At 38.0% G+C, this 18,861-nt stretch overlaps 1 protein-coding gene across 5 annotated transcripts in view; it reads left to right on the forward strand.

Annotated features, from left to right (window-relative positions):
- The window catches only part of SLC7A2 (solute carrier family 7 member 2), a 56,540-nt gene that overhangs the window by 30,012 nt on the left and 7,667 nt on the right, over positions 1-18,861 (forward strand). For 4 of the 5 annotated variants that reach the window (XM_063135954.1, XM_063135952.1, XM_063135951.1 and 1 more), the window contains 8 exons: positions 736-920; positions 3,500-3,890; positions 7,161-7,316; positions 9,281-9,446; positions 10,428-10,564; positions 12,063-12,285; positions 16,173-16,312; positions 18,630-18,732. In XM_063135954.1, the coding sequence (XP_062992024.1) occupies positions 3,515-3,890; positions 7,161-7,316; positions 9,281-9,446; positions 10,428-10,564; positions 12,063-12,285; positions 16,173-16,312; positions 18,630-18,732 (1,301 nt within the window). In that variant the 5' untranslated portion in view covers positions 736-920; positions 3,500-3,514. Of the gene's footprint in view, positions 1-735; positions 921-3,499; positions 3,891-7,160; positions 7,317-9,280; positions 9,447-10,427; positions 10,565-12,062; positions 12,286-16,172; positions 16,313-16,611; positions 16,749-18,629; positions 18,733-18,861 lie in introns of all 5 variants that reach the window. The other variant, XM_063135955.1, reaches the window with a different exon arrangement.

Here is an 18,861-nt window from a genome sequence, read left to right on the forward strand (position 1 = left end):
AGTGCAATATCCTGCTTGGTGTAGATTAGGCCCTAGATTCAGCACTGGGAGCTAATGTCAGCTTTTCTTATAAGGGTAGAACTACATGATACATTAAATAGTGTGAAGCCAACTGCACTTTTTTTTAATCACATGTGAGCATGCAGGGCCTTGTTATGGATCAGGACATTAGGGGAGGTTTAATCCTGTTGTTTTCCAAAATTCCCGTTCTCTTTGATTAGAACTTGCTACCCTCAATTATTGAATGGGGCATGCCCCATCCTGACATGATCTGTATATGGAAGTAGGCTTCTGCACATGCATTGGTTTGGGTGTGGATATGGGCTGTCACCACAGCATTGCTTTCAGTGGGATATATAGCCCCATGCTCTGGCACAACTGGTCATGTATAAACCACTTTTTAACAAGCAACTTTGAGTTGGACTGGGGTGTATAGCTTTAGTTCAGCCTTCCCCAATTTGGGGCCCTCCAGATAGGGGTTGTAGTCCAACACATCTCAAGGGCGCCAGGTTAAAGGAGGCTGCTTTAATTAATATTCCAATTAAACTGATCAAAGCTTTCATTGTTATTAACTATGCACAATCACTAAACTAGCTTTGTGGACCTATATTCAACCTACGTCTGGTTTGCTGTTTAAATAGGAAAACAAGCCAGGGTGACTGCACTTTGTGTATATAATGGGAATGACTTGTATGAATAGCAAAACTTTTTTTTCTTTTTTGGTTTGGCAAATAGGTGGGTAAGCACAGTGCCATCCAATCACCTGCAGCTGCCTTTCCTCCACCCCCTCAGAGCAAGCAGCTTCACAGCACCTACTCCTTCCACTTTTTAAGGCAGATATTCAAGTAAAATTCTCCTGAGCCAGTTTCTTTCTGCACCTAAAAGAAACAGAAGTGCATAACCTGAATACTGTTCGTTGGGTGAGTAAATGTTGGATTGAAAATAAGTTGGTATTGAAGTAGATTGTTAAAATGAATTCCATACTACGTAAATTTTGAATAGTGCATGCTAAATCTGAGTTTTCTATAAATAACAAAGAATCCTATGGCATCTTTAAAAGCTAACATTTATTCTGGCATAAGATTTCATGGACACTCTCTACTTAATCAGAGACATGAAATGTTAACCTCAGATTGGCACGCGTTTGCACACATGTGGGGGGGAGGGGAGGGGAGAGATGTACACTGAGTTGTCAGAAGGAATTGAAATTCAGAAACTACAGACATTAAGAATTGCCTTATCTGTTGTCATCCACAAAAGATTGTTGGGTGATAATATAGACATCATTGAAACAGTGAGATGATAAATGTATGTAGTGTGATTAAAGAGAAAAACAACACAACCTTTGTCCTTATGTAGTTATTCAAACCACAGGAAATTGAGCTGAATCTCTTGATGAATTGTACTTCAGCAATTTCATGTTTATGTGGTTTTGGAAAATGTAGTAATAATTTAGTAACCTGGAAAGTGTTCACTAAAGAGGGTCGCTGATGGAAATGGACATTTAAACATAAAAGTTATGATGAATACTTAAAAGGAGAAAAAACAAAATAGAACAACATCTGGAATGTCCAAAACTCTTAACAGCTCTACCTTTCTAAGGATATTTCCCTCTCTGTAGCTTAAAAACATAAAACCTAATGTATATATATTGTAATATTACTTCGGTAGAACATAGAAAATAATATATGTGTTCAAGTGGAAGACAATTTATCTAAGAAGGACAATTTAATGCTGAAAGTCCAAATTACAAGAAATAAACTAATTGGATTATGCTGTAATTAAGTTATTGAAGGACACAGCTGTTATATGAAGTGTCTGTTAAGTTATTTTCAATATTTTGCAAATTATATTTCAGTAGATTACGACTGTAATCCTGTGCACACTTCCTAGGAGTAAGTCAGTGGGATTTACTTCTGAGTAAACAGGTTTAGGATTGCAGTGCTAGAATTTTATTATGTTACTTAATGGGGCTCAGCAATTGTAGCAGAAGTAAAAATTTACAAACAACCTTGTAAATGTTGTTGGCAAATCATGGAGCCTGTCTAATAGCCTTTGAGGCTGGCTCACTTTCCTTATCCAGCTGCTCTGGAGGCCAAGGCTGGAAGATGCCATGAGCATATTGCTTAGCTTCTAAAGACTTTTTAAAAAGATAAGAGAATGGTAAGGTGAGGGGGTGAGTTTGTTGTTACATGCACTATCTAATAAGGGCCCGTGATCCATCCTCAGGGTTAGGGAACCTTCTTGAGCAGATATGAGTTTGTGGGGGTCTGCAGGAAGTACTTCGGGATACTCTGCATGGGACAAGAGGAAAGTAACAGCAGCAGCATTATGAGAGAGAGCAACCCTGCTAATGGATTAGAATGATGAAGGTTGTGTAGATTATGGGATATTAATTGTTTCCCTGGAGTTAGGGGATAAAGTTTTGGTTTAGGTGATGCAGACTGCAATAGGAACTTTAATAAGATGCTTTAGCAGAGGCAGGAATAGATGTGTATCGGCTGGTGAGACAAATTTTATTGCAAGAGAAAAGGGAGCTCTGATGTGGTAGCAAAATATCCTTTTAATTTCAGTTTATAATGTAACTTTTACATTTTGCTTAAAAATATCCCAACATCTGAAAGTTCTTAAAAAGGATTCTTGGGGAACAGTAAAAAAAAAAAAGAGAGTATATTCTATGAATACCATAGAAAAAATATCTAAAAGGTCTCCATGATTCTGATATGAAGGCAACAGGCCAATGTTGGGTATTATGGGATGTTTTCTCATGGTCTTATAATGTATGGAAAGGAGCAGGGTGTTTTGCTGGTTGTTCCTCTTACATATGGCTATGGTTGAACATGGTTGCCTTAGCTTCTGCTAATGATGTTACAAACATTAAGATTGAATTTGTATACTCAATTACCTGGGAGTAAATCCCACTGAACTCAGTGTGGCTTACTTCTGAGTAGACATGTGTAGGATTTCACTGTAATCTGTTTTGTTTTGAAGCATCTTGGCCTGAGGGGACATAAATGCTTCTTGCTTTTTACAGTTATTCTGAATGTCTCTGTTGGTGTATTTGTTTGCATTGTTGACATACCCTTCATCCTTAGTCTTTATTTATAGGCACAGACAATTTTGGAACCATTTTCCTCTTTATGGCTTTTATATGGGTAGCCATAGATGCATATTCTGGAAAGAGTTGTTTTTATAGGAATCTCAGTATTTTCTTACCTATGAGAAGATTGAGATTTAAGCAAAATATAATGTGAGAAACTGCCCTGAGTGAAGTTCCAGCATGTTAGCGCTCACCTAGTACTTGAAACTTCATAAAATCAACAGGTAGCTGCCAAATGGCATGTTTTCAGCCTCCTAGAAAGTCAGATTAATCCCTTTATTTTGAACAACTTTTAAGGTGCTGGTGATGAAAGGGGTGTAATTTCCCTTAAATGCTATGATAAAATTGGAGATCACAAAATGCTTTATAGGTATTGTAGTAATCTCTCTCATATTTCAGGCTTCATCATCCAAAATGATAACCTGCGGACCAGCCTTATCGTTTGCCCGGTGCATTTTGCGGAGAAAAATTGTAACTTCAGACAGCCTTGAAGAATCCAAATTATGCCGCTGTTTATCCACTGTGGACCTTATTGCCCTAGGAGTAGGAAGCACCCTTGGTGCTGGCGTTTATGTCCTTGCTGGAGAAGTTGCAAAAGCAGATTCTGGACCTAGTATTGTCGTTTCTTTTCTCATAGCTGCCTTAGCTTCTGTGATGGCAGGCCTTTGTTATGCAGAATTTGGTGCTCGTGTTCCAAAGACTGGCTCTGCCTATCTGTATACTTATGTAACTGTTGGCGAACTCTGGGCTTTTATTACTGGCTGGAATCTCATTTTGTCCTATGTCATAGGTAAGTTTGAAAGACCTTGGGGGGTGTTAGGAAAATGCCAGCTGCAGTCTGCTTGGCTTTGTCCCCTGACTATTGTTCAGTACTTTGAACAATCCATCTCTCTCTCTCTCTCTCTCTCTCTCTCTCTCTCTCTGTGTGTGTGTGTGTGTGTGTGAGAGAGAGAGAGACTGAGTGCACTTCTGGACATGCTGTAAACATATCTGGCCTTTCTGTGGTAACTGGCAATGATCCAGCAGCTAGCAATATGAGAATGGGGGATAGACTTGCTATGGATTGGAATATTGAAAGACTTATAGCTAAGTAAAAGATTCTTCAAGCTCAGGTATAGGGTCTTGGAGCCCTGTAGTAATTACTGAAACTAAATGAACTCAACAGTTTGAATAGTCCTATGAATAATCTTGCTGGTGTATATAAGCCTTCCACAGCCTGGAGCCCTCCAGATGTTGTGGATTAATTCCCAATCACCCCAGACAACATGGGCACGCGTCAGATATGCTGGGAGTTGTTTTTGAAAATGTTTGGAGGGCACCAAGTTGAGGAACACGGGTGTATATGAATAAATGAAATATACCACTCAACTACATAATGACTTGGTTTTTCAGGCAAAAATGAGAATGAAAAAACAGTGAGTATAACTATCTTCTTGAATAAAGCAGATTGTAGAAGATGCTGTTTCTTTTCATTTATATCTATTCACATATTGCATATTTTAAAAGTGTTACATGGTATTACTAGATGCTTCTACTAATATCATGGTATGTAGCAGTAAAATGAAGATTGCAGGTCTCTGTGGGTTGTTTCCTATGCTATATTTTCCCTGCAGTGAAATAGAATACACTTTAGTCAAACTAACCTGCCGTTACTGAGGCTGGTTCCAGAATCAAGGCAAGGAATTTAATTGCCATGGCTCATTTATCTACATTTTAGTGATGGTGATGTGGTTATCAATTTGTAAACTTCCCATTGCTCCTTCCATTTTCTTTTTTTACTGCTGAATAATCAACTTTCTCTTCAGTAAGGATGGAATGTTAACATAGGCCTAATCTACACCAAGCAGGATATTGCACTATGAAAGTGGTATATAAAAGGCAGGAGCCACACAAAGCAGGATATAGCGATATGAAAGCGATACATGGTATGTGTCAGTGGGAACCCCAACAGTTGTCAGTGGACTTCAATACTGCTATAAAGCAGTAGTGTGGCTCCTGCCTTTTATATACCACTTTCATACCGCTTTCATAGTGCAGTATCCTGCTTGGTGTAGATTAGGCCACAGTCTCTACAAGCATAGATGCCATTAGTGGTACTCTTCTGTCTTTTTAAAAAGAGGCATAGTTTTGAGATGAGAAGTAACCTGCAGGGCAGGTGAATATGTCATAGCTCAACACACATTCAGTGTAACCTTTCTGGTGGGCACCATTTTGTCACAAGTTTATTTTAATTGATCTTTTAAGTAATGCTAAAATGCTTGTAAAGCTATTTCCCCCCCAAAATAAAATAATTGTGAAATACGACATGTTTAAGGCAAAGTGAGGAGTGAAGGGAATTGGTGCTGGAAGAGGGAAGTGTGGGAGTGTTATAGCCACTAATGATCTCTTAACCACGATTAAGAGAGTGGCAGCATTACATCAACACTGTCATTAATTTCTCCCTCCTCTGCTTCTTGAAATATCTCAGAAGGAGAGAGAGAGAGATGGTTGGGATGCGAGATTGAGCCCCCAGATGCTTACTGGACTTTGGGTGAACAGGCCACATGTACATGTCTGTTGATACAGCTGTGCACCCTGGGAGCCGTATAAAACTAAAGACCCAGATTGCTTACAATGACAAAGCAAAGAGGACTAAGACTTTGATGTCCTGGCTAACATCCAGCATAGTGAATACATTCTAGAAGAATTATTTTGTACCTCCTGTCATGTGGTGCTGTATTTTCTCTTACATTTGAAGATGTAATTACAAGAGGATGTATCTTACCATTGAGGCATGTGAAGTGTAACACTAACGAATCTTTGAAACCATTCTGTTAGCCTGGCACAAAATCAAAAGACCTTCTTAGAAATGAAATTCTAAAAATGCTATCATGCTTGAGACCTTTTCAGATGCTTGACAGTCCCTCCACACAAAGAAGCCTATGTAGTCCTGGGAATGTAACTTTATGGAGGAAGAAATGAATTTTTCTATTTCCCCAGTTACAGCTGCAGAGTCTCAGCAGTTATTCACATGAGCACAGAGACACATTTTCAGTCACTGCACTCACATGAATCATTGCCAGGAAGCAACAGCTGTAACTGGGAACATACGTTCAGACAACACAATAGTCAACGGTGGGGTAATAATCAACTTGACAGTTGTTTATCTATGGGGTACTCCACAACATGATAATAATCAACTGTGGTGTGGATTAGGATCAGCGTTGAGTTGATTTTTTAAGTTCCACACTGAGTTGACTCACTCATCCCCCACTCTTTAATTCCCCTCAGTCCTCCCACTAGTATCCTATCAGCCATTACTGCTGAAAATCTGTCCGGCCAGCTGGACTAGAGCGGCAGCCACAGCTTCGACTGCTCTTGCTTTGCAACTCTGTGGCTGATGAAATAACCAACGGTGGCTGAGGAAATAACCAACGGTGCCCTCCACACAACACAATAACCAGTGGTGGTTCAAACAGCCAGCTCTTCACAGCATTGGTTATTTGCATTGGTTATTTTGGTCAAATAACTAACCGTTGGTTAAAAAATTCCCTTCACACAACACAATAAACCATGGTGGGTTAAATAACCAACCGTCGACTATTTAAACCACCATTGGTTATCATGTTGTCTGAACCCGGTTGATGGGTTAGGCAGGCATTGCTTCCTCCATATGGCTATATCCATTGGGATATCCCACCTGAAGTTGCACTCAGTTATTTACTGTAAATATTAAATAAATTAACTATTTATAGCATCAGTCGTTGTGACTTCTCAAGCTGGATCTGTACCACCACTATAGCCAGATATTTTTAGGGTGCACTAGATTTTTGCTTCAATTGAGGGGTTGCCAAGAAAGTTGAGATTGAAGCAGATGTTCGTACACTAATAAAACTATTTCCAGAATGAATAAAGGCTGAAATTATCAAGGGTCCAGATAGCTAAAGTTTTTAAAATGTGATTCTACAAGTATAGGACTCAGCAACTTTGAAAGATTTAATAATGACTTGTAAATATAGGTAGATTTTGTCTTCTAGAATATTAATGATATCACTGAAATTTGCATTTCCATTTTATTAAGGTACATCAAGTGTAGCAAGAGCATGGAGTGGCACCTTTGATGAACTTCTTGGGAAACAAATTGGTTATTTTTTCAGAACCTACTTCAGAATGAATTATTCTGGTCTAGCAGAGTATCCAGATTTTTTTGCAGTCTGTCTTATATTGCTCCTAGCAGGTAAATTTTTAAAAAAACATTTGTTTTTATTATTTTCAGTGTGATTTTGTTAAGTGGATGAATCCACAGTATATACTTCCTTATGCCAAATGCTGTATATCTGCAGTCTTAGGAATCTTATTAACTTGTAGACCAAAAAAAATCTGGCTCTGATTTTTGTACTCTGGGCAGTATCAAATGCTGGCAAATTGCCATCCTTAAAGTCATTTTGCTAGCGGGGATGGCCACAAGGGCAACAAGAAGCTAGCACTTGCTATTGCAACCCAGAAAACTAGCTGGAACTACATTTATTTATTTATTTATTTATTTATTTATTTATTTATTTATTTATTTACAATATTTATATACCACTCTCTTTCCAAGGATTTTGGAGCAATGAACAAATGGAATAAAAGAATAAAAACATCATTAAAAATTACGTTTTAAAAGTAAAAGGAACAGATTGAACATTCCAGCAAAGCTTCTTGGAACAATAATGTTATCAGACTTCCAGTGGCAGAGAGTTCCATAAGAAGGGGGCCACCACACTGAAGGCTCTTCTCTTGCACTGAAGGCACTTCTGGAGTGGGAAAGGTCAGCGGAGCTCCCTTCTAAAGCTCCACTGACTTGTCTCATTCAAGAAATGGTTGTTTCAGCTAGTTTCTGGTTTCATTAGGAAGAATTAGTTTCCCATTGCACTAGCGGTTGTTCCCGCTAGCATAGTGGCAGCATTGGATTCTAACGTTATCTTAAATAGGCTTCCAGAACAATATAGTCAAACTGCAATTGGGATATTTTAGCAGTTTCCAATGGATATTGAACTACGTGTGTGCATACCCTCGTAATTCTAATGCTATAATTTCTTCCACTAGTTGTGGTCATGTTTGTGTATATACTGGCTTTGGGTTGTACAAGGATAAAATCTGATTTAGGAAAATACAATGAAATTCCTAATCCAGTAGAGTCAATTTAAGATGAAACATTTATTTGAAAATTATTTATTTAAACCCATGGATTATTCTGATTCATTAAAAGTTAGGTGGATAACTTTGTTTTTAGTATCATTTATAAATGTATGGCTTTTATTCTCAGTAAAACAGGGCATGTTTAATGTTAGATTATTATAAGCATGGGATGCTGACTATAGAGTTTGATACTTTTTTTGTTAAGATAGGTCTGATGTACACATTCACCAATCCAGCAATCTTACATACATAAGTCCTTTCTACACCTAAGGATTATCCCAGGAAAATGGATGGATCGTCCCTGCCTGCTCCCGGGATACCTTGTGTGTCATTTGGATGCACAGGGATGATCCTGGGATGATCCCGGGACAAATGGCTGGTTAAGACATGCCCATAGTGATTCAGACCTCCATGTCCACAACTGCATGTACAATGTAGTGCCTACTTCAGTTGACAATCGCATCCATATGAATTCCTCTTTTGTTCTACCTCACCCCCACCAGGTGGAAACCCCTCCCTGCTTCCCCCATGTTTTTTTTAAATGGCAGCTGTAGTCCTATGGAGTGCTAAAAGGCTCACATTTAGCTTGTTCCAAAGCTAAATGTGAGCCTTGTTGTGTGCTTGTAGCAGTTTGCCACTGAATGTTGGCAGCAAAACAGTATTTTTTTTTAGTAGCTATATCCCCATGGGGGAATTCCATGGTGGTGAAAACGCCCCCCTTGGCCCCTGAAGCTATCCACCCCTGTTCTATCTCAAAAGTTATCTGTAAGTATCACAGGAGCCTGACACTATGTATGTATGCCCAAAGCAGATTTGCGTTGTGCATGTCGTGGCAGGTGCATAAGTGTACATGTTGCCCATGAATCTGATTGTGTGTACATAATTTCCGCCTTAGTGGGAATGTGAACCAGCCTTTTGTGGAAACAATGAAAAAACATTTCAAAGCAACAGAAAACATAATATTAGATATGTGAACAAGTAGATCTTAATTATGATGCTACTCCTATCCTGTTTTTATAGGTCTGTTATCATTTGGAGTAAAAGAATCTGCATGGGTGAATAAAGTCTTCACTGCTGTTAACATCTTGGTCCTTCTCTTCGTTATGACTTCTGGTTTTGTGAAAGGCGACGTTAGTAACTGGAAAATTACAGAAGGATATCTTATAAACTACACAGTACAAATACAGTAATACCTTTTTTTTGTTTCTCTCTTTTAGCCTCTTCCTGGAAGTGTTTACACGTAACAAGTAAACCATGGTTTACCACTTAGTGCATGAATAAGAAGGAGCCTGTGCAAAATGCTGTGTTTGCGTAGTCCTCCCTCCCTCCTCCTCCCACATAGAATAAAACAGAATTCAGTTTCACTTTTGCAGATTTCTGACTTGTTTAGTTAATTACTAAACAAGCCAGCAACAAACCGCAGGTTGTTTTTCTGGCATGTTTCACAATGTACAATTCTTGGTTTGCACATAATGACAAAGCAGGAATCCGCTAAAGTGAAACTGAATTCTGGTTGGGGAGAGTATGTACATACAGTGCTTTGGAAGGGGTCCTTTCTGCTCATGTATGTCATGCTAAAAAAATATAGTTTAGCATTACATGTGAACGCTCCCAATGGCTCTGCATAGAATGGAGACTTTGAAGCACAATTAAACTATGAACCATGTTATGAGATTTGTCCTTATTTTATTGTTATTTTGATGTAAAACTAATAGTTTCTTGGCAAATTGAGAGTGAAGAAAGCAGTGACAGGAGTTGACACATTAAATGCTCTTGGAAGTAGTGCTAACACTTCAGAAAGAATGGTAAAAAAAATCAAATAACGAAATGCAATGTGAAAATTTGCCTTTCGGGTAGTTTAATATGTGACTCTCAAGTGGCATTGTTATGTATTTAATCATTGTTGAAGTGACTGCCATTCACATGGTGTGGGTTTTAAGATCCATGTCTATATAGAGGAGAAGTGGTGGGAAACAAGTTGCAAGTACCATCACTCCTGATGATGGCTGGGATTGATAGGAGTCTAACAACATCTGGAGGTTCATAGATTCCTCCCCTACCCCCTCCTTATAAAATAATATTGGAAATTTCTTTCGTGTTGCCTGGGCAGTCGTATTTAGTAAAAAACATCTAAAGTCCTTGTAATCTTTCAAATTGTGTCTTTTAGAAACGTATCATCTTCTGAGAATGTGACAAGTGAATTTGGACTTGGTGGTTTTATGCCATATGGCTTTACTGGAACTCTAGCTGGCGCTGCAACCTGCTTTTATGCTTTCATAGGATTTGACTGCATCGCAACAACTGGTATGTTGTTGTTTTTTTAAAAAAATTACTCAGTTGGAAGTTGTGATTTGTATGTATTAGAGCTAGTGACCTAATTTGCATGCAATGAACCACCCATGGTTTGTTAATCATGTGTTGCTTGGTGGCACATGCAAGCAAACAGGCTGGCCCCGGCCCATTCACCTACTTTTGCTTTGCTGAACAACCCAGTTTGTTCTTGGGGCTTAAAACTCTGGGTTGTTTCTCCCTCAAACCAGAGTTCCGGGTTTGCACATCATAGATAATTTGTAGCTGAGGCACCTCTGGTTGTTGTTTTTAGCGAAGTGGAAGCATGCAAGTGGTTGGGAGCCAGCATGCTCACTCACTTCCACATACTCCCAAACAACCCACAGTTTGTTAAATATGTGTTATTTGTTGCATGCAAACAGGGCAATGTGTATAACTACTGCACTCTGATAACCTAATCATATACATATTGGGGAAAGCTCATATCTCAGTAGTGGAGCACATGCTTTATATTTCGTTTATTTCATATATTTCTTTACTGCCTTTCAAGAATGTGATCTTCCCAAGGCAGCTGACAATATAAAACGGTAAACAGTATCAAGTTAACAAAACAAACAACCAGTAGTAGTGCATCCCGTTTATAATTTTTTAAAATAGATTTACAATTTTTAAAAATTCTAAAATTGTTTAAACATATACATATATAAACAGATTTTAAAATGTGAAACGGTTCCGTATAAAACACTAGCTTCAGTCACAAATAAGAGTATGCTACAATATGACTTATAAGCTGAGCCAGAACCAATCAGGAACAGATTAAACCTCAATGGAAGAACAGGGATCAACACTTGAATTCAACAGCCAATCAATCCACATTAATAAAAATCATAGACTGTTTCATCTCATCCTTTATACTGATTTCAGCTTATCAGTAAACATTACCTCCTTAATATTTCTCCTTTGGCAGCTCTGTTCCACTGCTAGCAGAGAGATCTTCACTAACATTGTTCTACCAACATGTTTCTCCCTCATATCAAGGAACCAAAGTCTAACACATGTTTCATTATGCTGAGTATCGGTTGATTCAGTATCAAATTATAAACACACCTTGAATTTAAACACTGTTAAAACAAGCCAGTCATAATAAAATTCAATTTCAGATAACTAACAGAAGCAAATATGACAAAAACTTCTTTTTAAAAGCCAGACATGCATGGGATTGTGCTATTAGTCATATAAATTGCCATAATTTAACATTATTTTTTGCCAAGTATAAATTTCTAATCTTTACAACTAGAAAGAAATTTTCTAAACCTCACAAAACCCAGTTTAGGCCAAGAATTTAATCCTATCTGATAGCTTTTGTATTTTTAAGCACACCTGCTAGACTGGAGGTAGTGTTACTTTCTGTCGATCTCACTGATGAGTTTGCTCATCTGGATCTTTCTATCTCTTATCTTTCATCTGATATGCATACTGAGAATAAACATTTTAATTTTGTTTTTCTCCATAGGGGAAGAAGTCAAGAATCCCCAGAAAGCCATTCCTATTGGAATTGTAACTTCCTTACTTGTCTGTTTTCTGGCTTATTTTGGGGTTTCAGCTGCTTTAACTCTTATGATGCCATACTACTTACTAGATGAGAAAAGTCCTCTTCCAGTAGCATTCGAGTATGTTGGATGGGGCCCAGCGAAATATGTTGTAGCAGTGGGATCTCTGTGTGCTTTATCAACAAGGTAAAATAATGGACACTAAGTAATTGTCAGGAAATGATCTCAGTGAGGTTACCAGTTTACTTAAAGGTGTTGATTCCTTAGGTTTTCTGTACAGAGATGTTACGAATAATATAACTAGTTGTCGCTCAAATCCTGCTCAGCTCTAAGGGTTGTATCGAATGTTACTCCTACTTAGAGTAGACCCATTAAAATGACTGGGACTTAAGTTAGACTAACATTGGATACAACCCAATTTTTTCATTTGTGTATATTATTCTTAGTGAGAGGGTGTTTCTAGGTGAGGCTTTTATCATGCAATCACCCTGCCTCATTCATGTAATTTTACAGAGAGTCCAGATGATGCCAACCTCATCTTGTAACCTTCACGTATTCTCCCACTGCTTTCCCCATCTTTCTTCTTTTTAGAAAAAAAAAATCTGTTAAGGAGGAAAAGACAGAATAGCTGCTCAATATATTTTGATTGGTAGTGCTAGGAGCCCTCTGTTTGGAAGCAGCCTGAGAGAAAAACTATATTGGCTCCACTGTTTGTCTCTTTCTGTCTTTGCCAGTTATTGAGCATCACAGTCTGTCAAATATTGTCTAGGTTTGTGTAGAATGAATAATATAAAAATATATGCAGGTGTGTGCATAACAGCAACACCCGCAAGTTCCTTTTCCAGTCTTAATTAAAGCACACACAAACATTTTGGGGGGAAATGTGTATGTTCACAGAATTTTGGTATAGAAACAAGAAAAATCTAACATTGAAGGATCTTGCACTAAAATTTCTCAAAATCCACTAGCTGAAGCCTATGAAAATATTTGCATATTTTAAAATAAGTATGCTTTAGGGAAGATGCATCTGACTAGGATTTTTGAAATCACTTAAGCTGGTTGTGCTACCATTTTAGGTGATTTCCTGAGGTTAAAGACTATCAATACCAACCTCCCTGTCCTACTCAGTTTGAAATAAATGTGGTTTAAGTGCAAGTGCTGGTTTAAGCAATTTTCAGAGATCAAGACGTGTAGTATTTAAAACTAGCATTGTTGCATTGACTTCCTAACATTTGCATACGCTTGTTTGCTAATAACGTTGACCATGTTTATGTGCCATTTAAAATTGGCATTGTCAGTGATCTGTTTAGCATTCTGAAGAAGTTGGCCATTTTTTCATCTAATGCAAATCATAGCATTCCTAATCTCTGAATCATAGTTAAGAGATAAGGACCTGCTGTGGCTTTTGGGCTCTCCCTTCTCCACTCCCACGTGAATCCCCCCTCCCTCTCTTGGTTTGCTAGAACCATGATGTTATAGTGCATCTGCATCCATGCTAGTCAGGTTTGCCCTTTTAACCAGAAATTGAAACTTTGGGTTGAAATGGATTTGCAAATCCTGGTTAGTGTTGATGCAGATGTAATACTACGCTATGATGAAGAAGCGAGTGTACACAACCAGAGACCATAATCTTTATGGCTTAGCTATTTGTAGGAGATCATGAATGTTACATCTACAATGGGTCAGAATCGCTCCTGGGCTATTTAAAGAGTGCTTTGTAACTTGCACTGCAATCCTATACATGTCTACTCAATGGGACTTATTCCCAGGTAAATGTGTATAGGATTGCAGATTTATCTCATAGCCATATTAAGTTCTGATATTTCATCCCCGCCCACCCCATGTTGGATGTGGGGCTGCTAATCTCTTTTAAAATTATATGGATAGGTGTGTCTATTATCACAGGGTAGGAGGGGAAAACATAATCTAAAAAATAGTTTTTCCTTCCACTTACAAAAAGGCACTGTAGGGACCTTACAATCAGAAATAAAAAATAAATATATAATATAGAAGTACATAGAATGTTTTAGGAGGGTTGCACAACCATACTCCACATAACTGGGAGCAGTAACGCATTTTCCAAGATTCAAAATATTGCACTCTGATATATGCATGTAGCTAGGAGAGTAATTAGTGAAGTAATACGAATTGACACAACAAATACAGCATTATTGTATCACAAAGCAAACCAGCAAACCCCTCCCCTGATCACACATCAAGGCTGTTTAGGAAGCTTTAGTGAGGGACTTTGAAGTAGTTTTCATATTTCTTTCCAAATTCTACAGACATCTCAGTTCTAAAACATATTGTTCTACTTTACCTCTTAATAAAATTAAATAAGAGCAACCAAGGGAGAGTAGCCATAGCTCAGTGATGGAGCCTATTTTTTGTATGCAGAAAATCCCATGTTCAAGCCCAAGCATGTAAGGATTTCAGAGAGCAGGTCTGGGAAGGATCTATGCCTCCAATCTTTCCAATTGGGATAAACTGTATTTTGCTTGATGGAGGAGTGGTCTGATTCAGTATATGATGGATCCTTGCAGCACAGATCTGGCGAAGACTTCTCTTAAAAGGAAGAAAGAAGTGCATTATATAATTGGTTATTGTCTTTTTTTGCTGAGGATTTGCTAACTACAGGATGATATTGTCTGTTTTTAATTCTGCTGCCTGATGCAATCTTACAAGGTGTGGTAACGCTTAATTGCAGTGGAAATGCTGCTAGGTGTATCCTACTTGTACACTATGGTGGAATAACTACAGTTAAGACACAAGTTATTACTTTTATCAGTTAAGAACATTTTATTCTAACCATTATGGACAGCAAAATCATCATAAATAAAAGGGGTGAAAACACATTAGCAAATGTGACTAAAAATTATAACATTAAATTTCAGAGAATTAAATAGATATACTTCCCGTCTAATTTATTTAAATCACTGAGTCATGTATCATACATCATCTTTACAATTTACAAAGTTAATATGTTTTCTTTTCTTTTTTCTTCTTTTTTTGGAACCCTAAAGCTGGTTCAATCTGATTCCTCTATCTGTCACAAGATAATCTTGGTTAGACAGGCAAAATACAATTAATGATTATTTAATAATTGGCATCGGATAGATCCCTTATAAAGAATATAATAAATGATGCCAAATGACTTTTATTATGAGGGCACCAGAAATACAAAGGCCCTAGAATTTTATGATAACATCCCCCCCCCCCAAAAAAAATCTCAGTGGCTGCGTTTGGACAACACAGTAGTCAATCGTGGGTTAATAGTCAACTCCGTGTTTGGTTATCGAGGGGTACTTACCACACGACATTATTATAATCAACCGTGGTGTGGATTAAGGCCAGTGTCGAGTTGACTGTTAGTCAGTGGCGTATTTAATTGACACATCCCCCGCCCTCTCGCTCCCTCCTCAGTCCTCCCACTGATATCCCACCAGCCATTGCAAGTTCTGCCGGCTGGACTAGAGCAGCAGCCGATGCTTTGATCGCTCTTGTCAGGGAACTCTGTAGTTGCTGAAAATAACAAACTGTGCGACGAAATATTCAGCAGTGCCTGACAGATGACACGATAACCAATGGTTGTTCAAATAATTAACTCTGCACAGTGTTGGTTATTTGCATTGGTTATTTCGGCCGAATAATCAACTATGGTGTGAAAAAGTCCCGACAGATGACACAATAACCAACCATTGACTATTTAACCTACTTTTGGTTATTGTGTCGTCTGAACCTAGTCAGTGTCTGTGTCAAATGTAATGTGATTCATGCAGTGAATGAGATGGGGGTGTAGCTGCTCTTTCATCCATGCAAAGACTCTCCCTGAGGCAGAAAATGTCTGAACTGGACCATAAGGGCTGCACATTCATGTGGTATTTTTACATAACATAAAAATTAAGTGAAGGCTCAAGAAACTTGTATCTTAACTGTACAGTGTCTCTTCCCTCCCCCTAAGTCAATTATGTTTCTAGTATCACAGTCTTTTGATTAGCATTGTTTCTCTTTTCCCTAATACATTGCATGAATTTGTGTTGGCCATGTTGCATGTTCTTTTGCTTTTTATCCAGTCTCCTTGGATCCATTTTCCCAATGCCACGTGTAATCTATGCTATGGCGGAGGATGGGTTGCTTTTCAAATGTCTAGCTCAAATCAACCCCAAAACGAAGACTCCAGTTGTTGCTACTTTATCATCGGGGGCTGTGGCAGGTGAGGCTGTAAGCAGATTTATTGTAAGGAAAATGAACACCTTCATCCATGGTCAGGCATAGAAGATAGATACTGACAGGCAGTTATGGCATTGTTTCAAATCATAAAACATGAATATTTTGAGTGAAAGTAGTAAACCTTTTGATTCTCACAGACCCTATTTTTGGTTATAGAATTCTTCTGCCACAAGTGCACTTTACAGATAAAATTCCCTTTCTCCCCATGTCTGTGTTTTGGGTTAGCATTGGCATGTAATATTGTTACTGTAGCACTTGAACAACTAAATTTTTTTGTTCTAGTCTTCTGGGCTCTATGTTCCCTTTGCCCCGCATTCTGTTTGCCATGGCACGAGATGGTTTACTCTTTAGATTTCTTGCCAAAGTGAGCAAGAGGCAGTCTCCAGTTGCTGCCACATTGACAGCAGGGCTCATCTCCGGTAAGCTCTGTAAACTCAGGTCTCACTTAACTGGGGCCAGAACCCTGTTTTCACATGCATAATCCTGTGATAAGATGGGTCTGCTTGCTAACTTTTTGTGCATGTAAATTGGGAACGAAAATGCTGACTAATCAGAAGCCGTATCACTTCTGAATTGTGGTGGTGGTGGTGGAAGAATGTGACCAATGATACTGTTTTGTGCATGTTTAAAGAAGGAAGAGTAAGTGAATACCTTCGGTAAAACTCCGCTGCTTTTCAATTGGGCCATTGAATTCTCCTTTTTTGTGCAATATTCATTGTGCAATATTTATGTAAGCTTTTCCTAAATAAACCTCTGAAGTTAATATTCTGCTTAAGGTATATTCAGCAATTGCAAAATGAATGTGGCATGAATGGTGTGTGTGCACACCCACCCAAATATGGCATAGTTATTTAAAAGTTCAGCATGGATAGTCTCTCAGTTTTAAACAGTGTTAAGATTTAAACATCGATATTTTACCAGTTCAGAATTTGGCAGCCATTATGTAAGTGCTGATTATATTTCATCACACAACATTATGATGACTAAAATTTGAAAAAAGACAGATAAAAGGTTTTGGAATGACAGAACTAGAGAAGAACTATTTTCTAAAAACTGAGGGATTTCTGCAGTTACTCTAATCTTGTTTGTAGTTTTCTATGACTTCATGTGCTTTACAATGATATATCTCTAAAACATAAGATTTCAAGTACCAGATATTTTAGAGCTAGACTTTGATTATCCATATTGATATAAATATATGAAGGCTAAATAATGTTAACTTTTAAAATGTAGATGATACACTTACCCTGATAGCAGGTTACCCATATGAAATTAACCCTGTACAGACATAACTCTGTGTCCCTCAAAACCATGGCTTGTAACCAGATGCCAACTTTTAGAATGTGTATGTCCCTTCCCCTCTCTGAGCAATTCTTCTCCTTTGCCTCTCCCTGATGTTAACCATGGTTGCACATGGTTCCTTGTAAACCACAGATGATACTATGATTGCGAACCATGGTTAACACAGAACCTGGTTTGCCTCAATAGTTTGCATTGATACATATGTCCAAACTGTGAATAATGTGAGGAAGGGAGGCAAAATATCTTTGGGAGAGGATGGCTTCTTACTTGCAAACCTTGGTTTGCATGGCACCAACATTATATATACAGAAGACAATAGTACTGAATTTCATGTAGTATTCACAATACATTTCCCCTATGCTTTGCACAACTCATAACCTCCAATACATGGCTCAGTTTTAACACTGTTTAAAGAGGGATTGATTTTATGACTGCTTGAGAACTCAACATTCTTAATTCTTTGCATGAGCTATGTGTGGAAAAGGAGCAAGATTTGATATGGGAACAATGTACCAAGAACACTCCAGACCTTGTCAAAATGAATGAGATTTGAGCCAAAATAAAGCGCTTGACTCCCATTGACTGAACAGGAGTTATCCACGGTGGATTTTTCCCATTACATTTATGCATGCATTTAAATGTATGGTATTTGTCATGCTGTGTTATATATTCTTTTCTCATGTTTTAAATCAACCATTGAAAACAAATATGTAAACATTGATGTCACCAAATTTCAGAGGGGAATTAATTTGTTAAAGTTCCCCTGAATGGATTATTTATCCCCAAAGTGTTATAAAATGCTTCTGTAATATAGACAGTTCGTTATTGCCGTAAAATATATTTCATTTTCATAATTTATAAGATGATTCGCCTTGAATTGTATAAGCATCTTTAATACTATAGGGGCAAACATTAAAGGTTTTTGGATATGGTGGTAGCAAATATATATGTTTTGTTTAATACATACAACATTTTAATACAAATTATGTTTGTTATAGCTCTAATGGCTTTTCTCTTTGACCTAAAAGCCTTAGTAGACATGATGTCTATTGGTACACTTCTTGCGTACTCGCTGGTAGCAGCTTGTGTTCTCATTCTTAGGTGAGTTGCAGTTTCAAGTTAATAAATAATTTGTAGGACAGTTCTCTCTCTCTCTCTCTCTCTCCCTCCCTCCCTCCCTCCCTCCCTCCCTCCCTCCCTCCCCCCTCTCTCTCCATTGTTTCTGCTACA

Source organism: Elgaria multicarinata, chromosome 10 (genome assembly GCF_023053635.1).
Source record: "Elgaria multicarinata webbii isolate HBS135686 ecotype San Diego chromosome 10, rElgMul1.1.pri, whole genome shotgun sequence".
NCBI classification, from domain to species: Eukaryota; Metazoa; Chordata; class Lepidosauria; order Squamata; family Anguidae; genus Elgaria; species Elgaria multicarinata.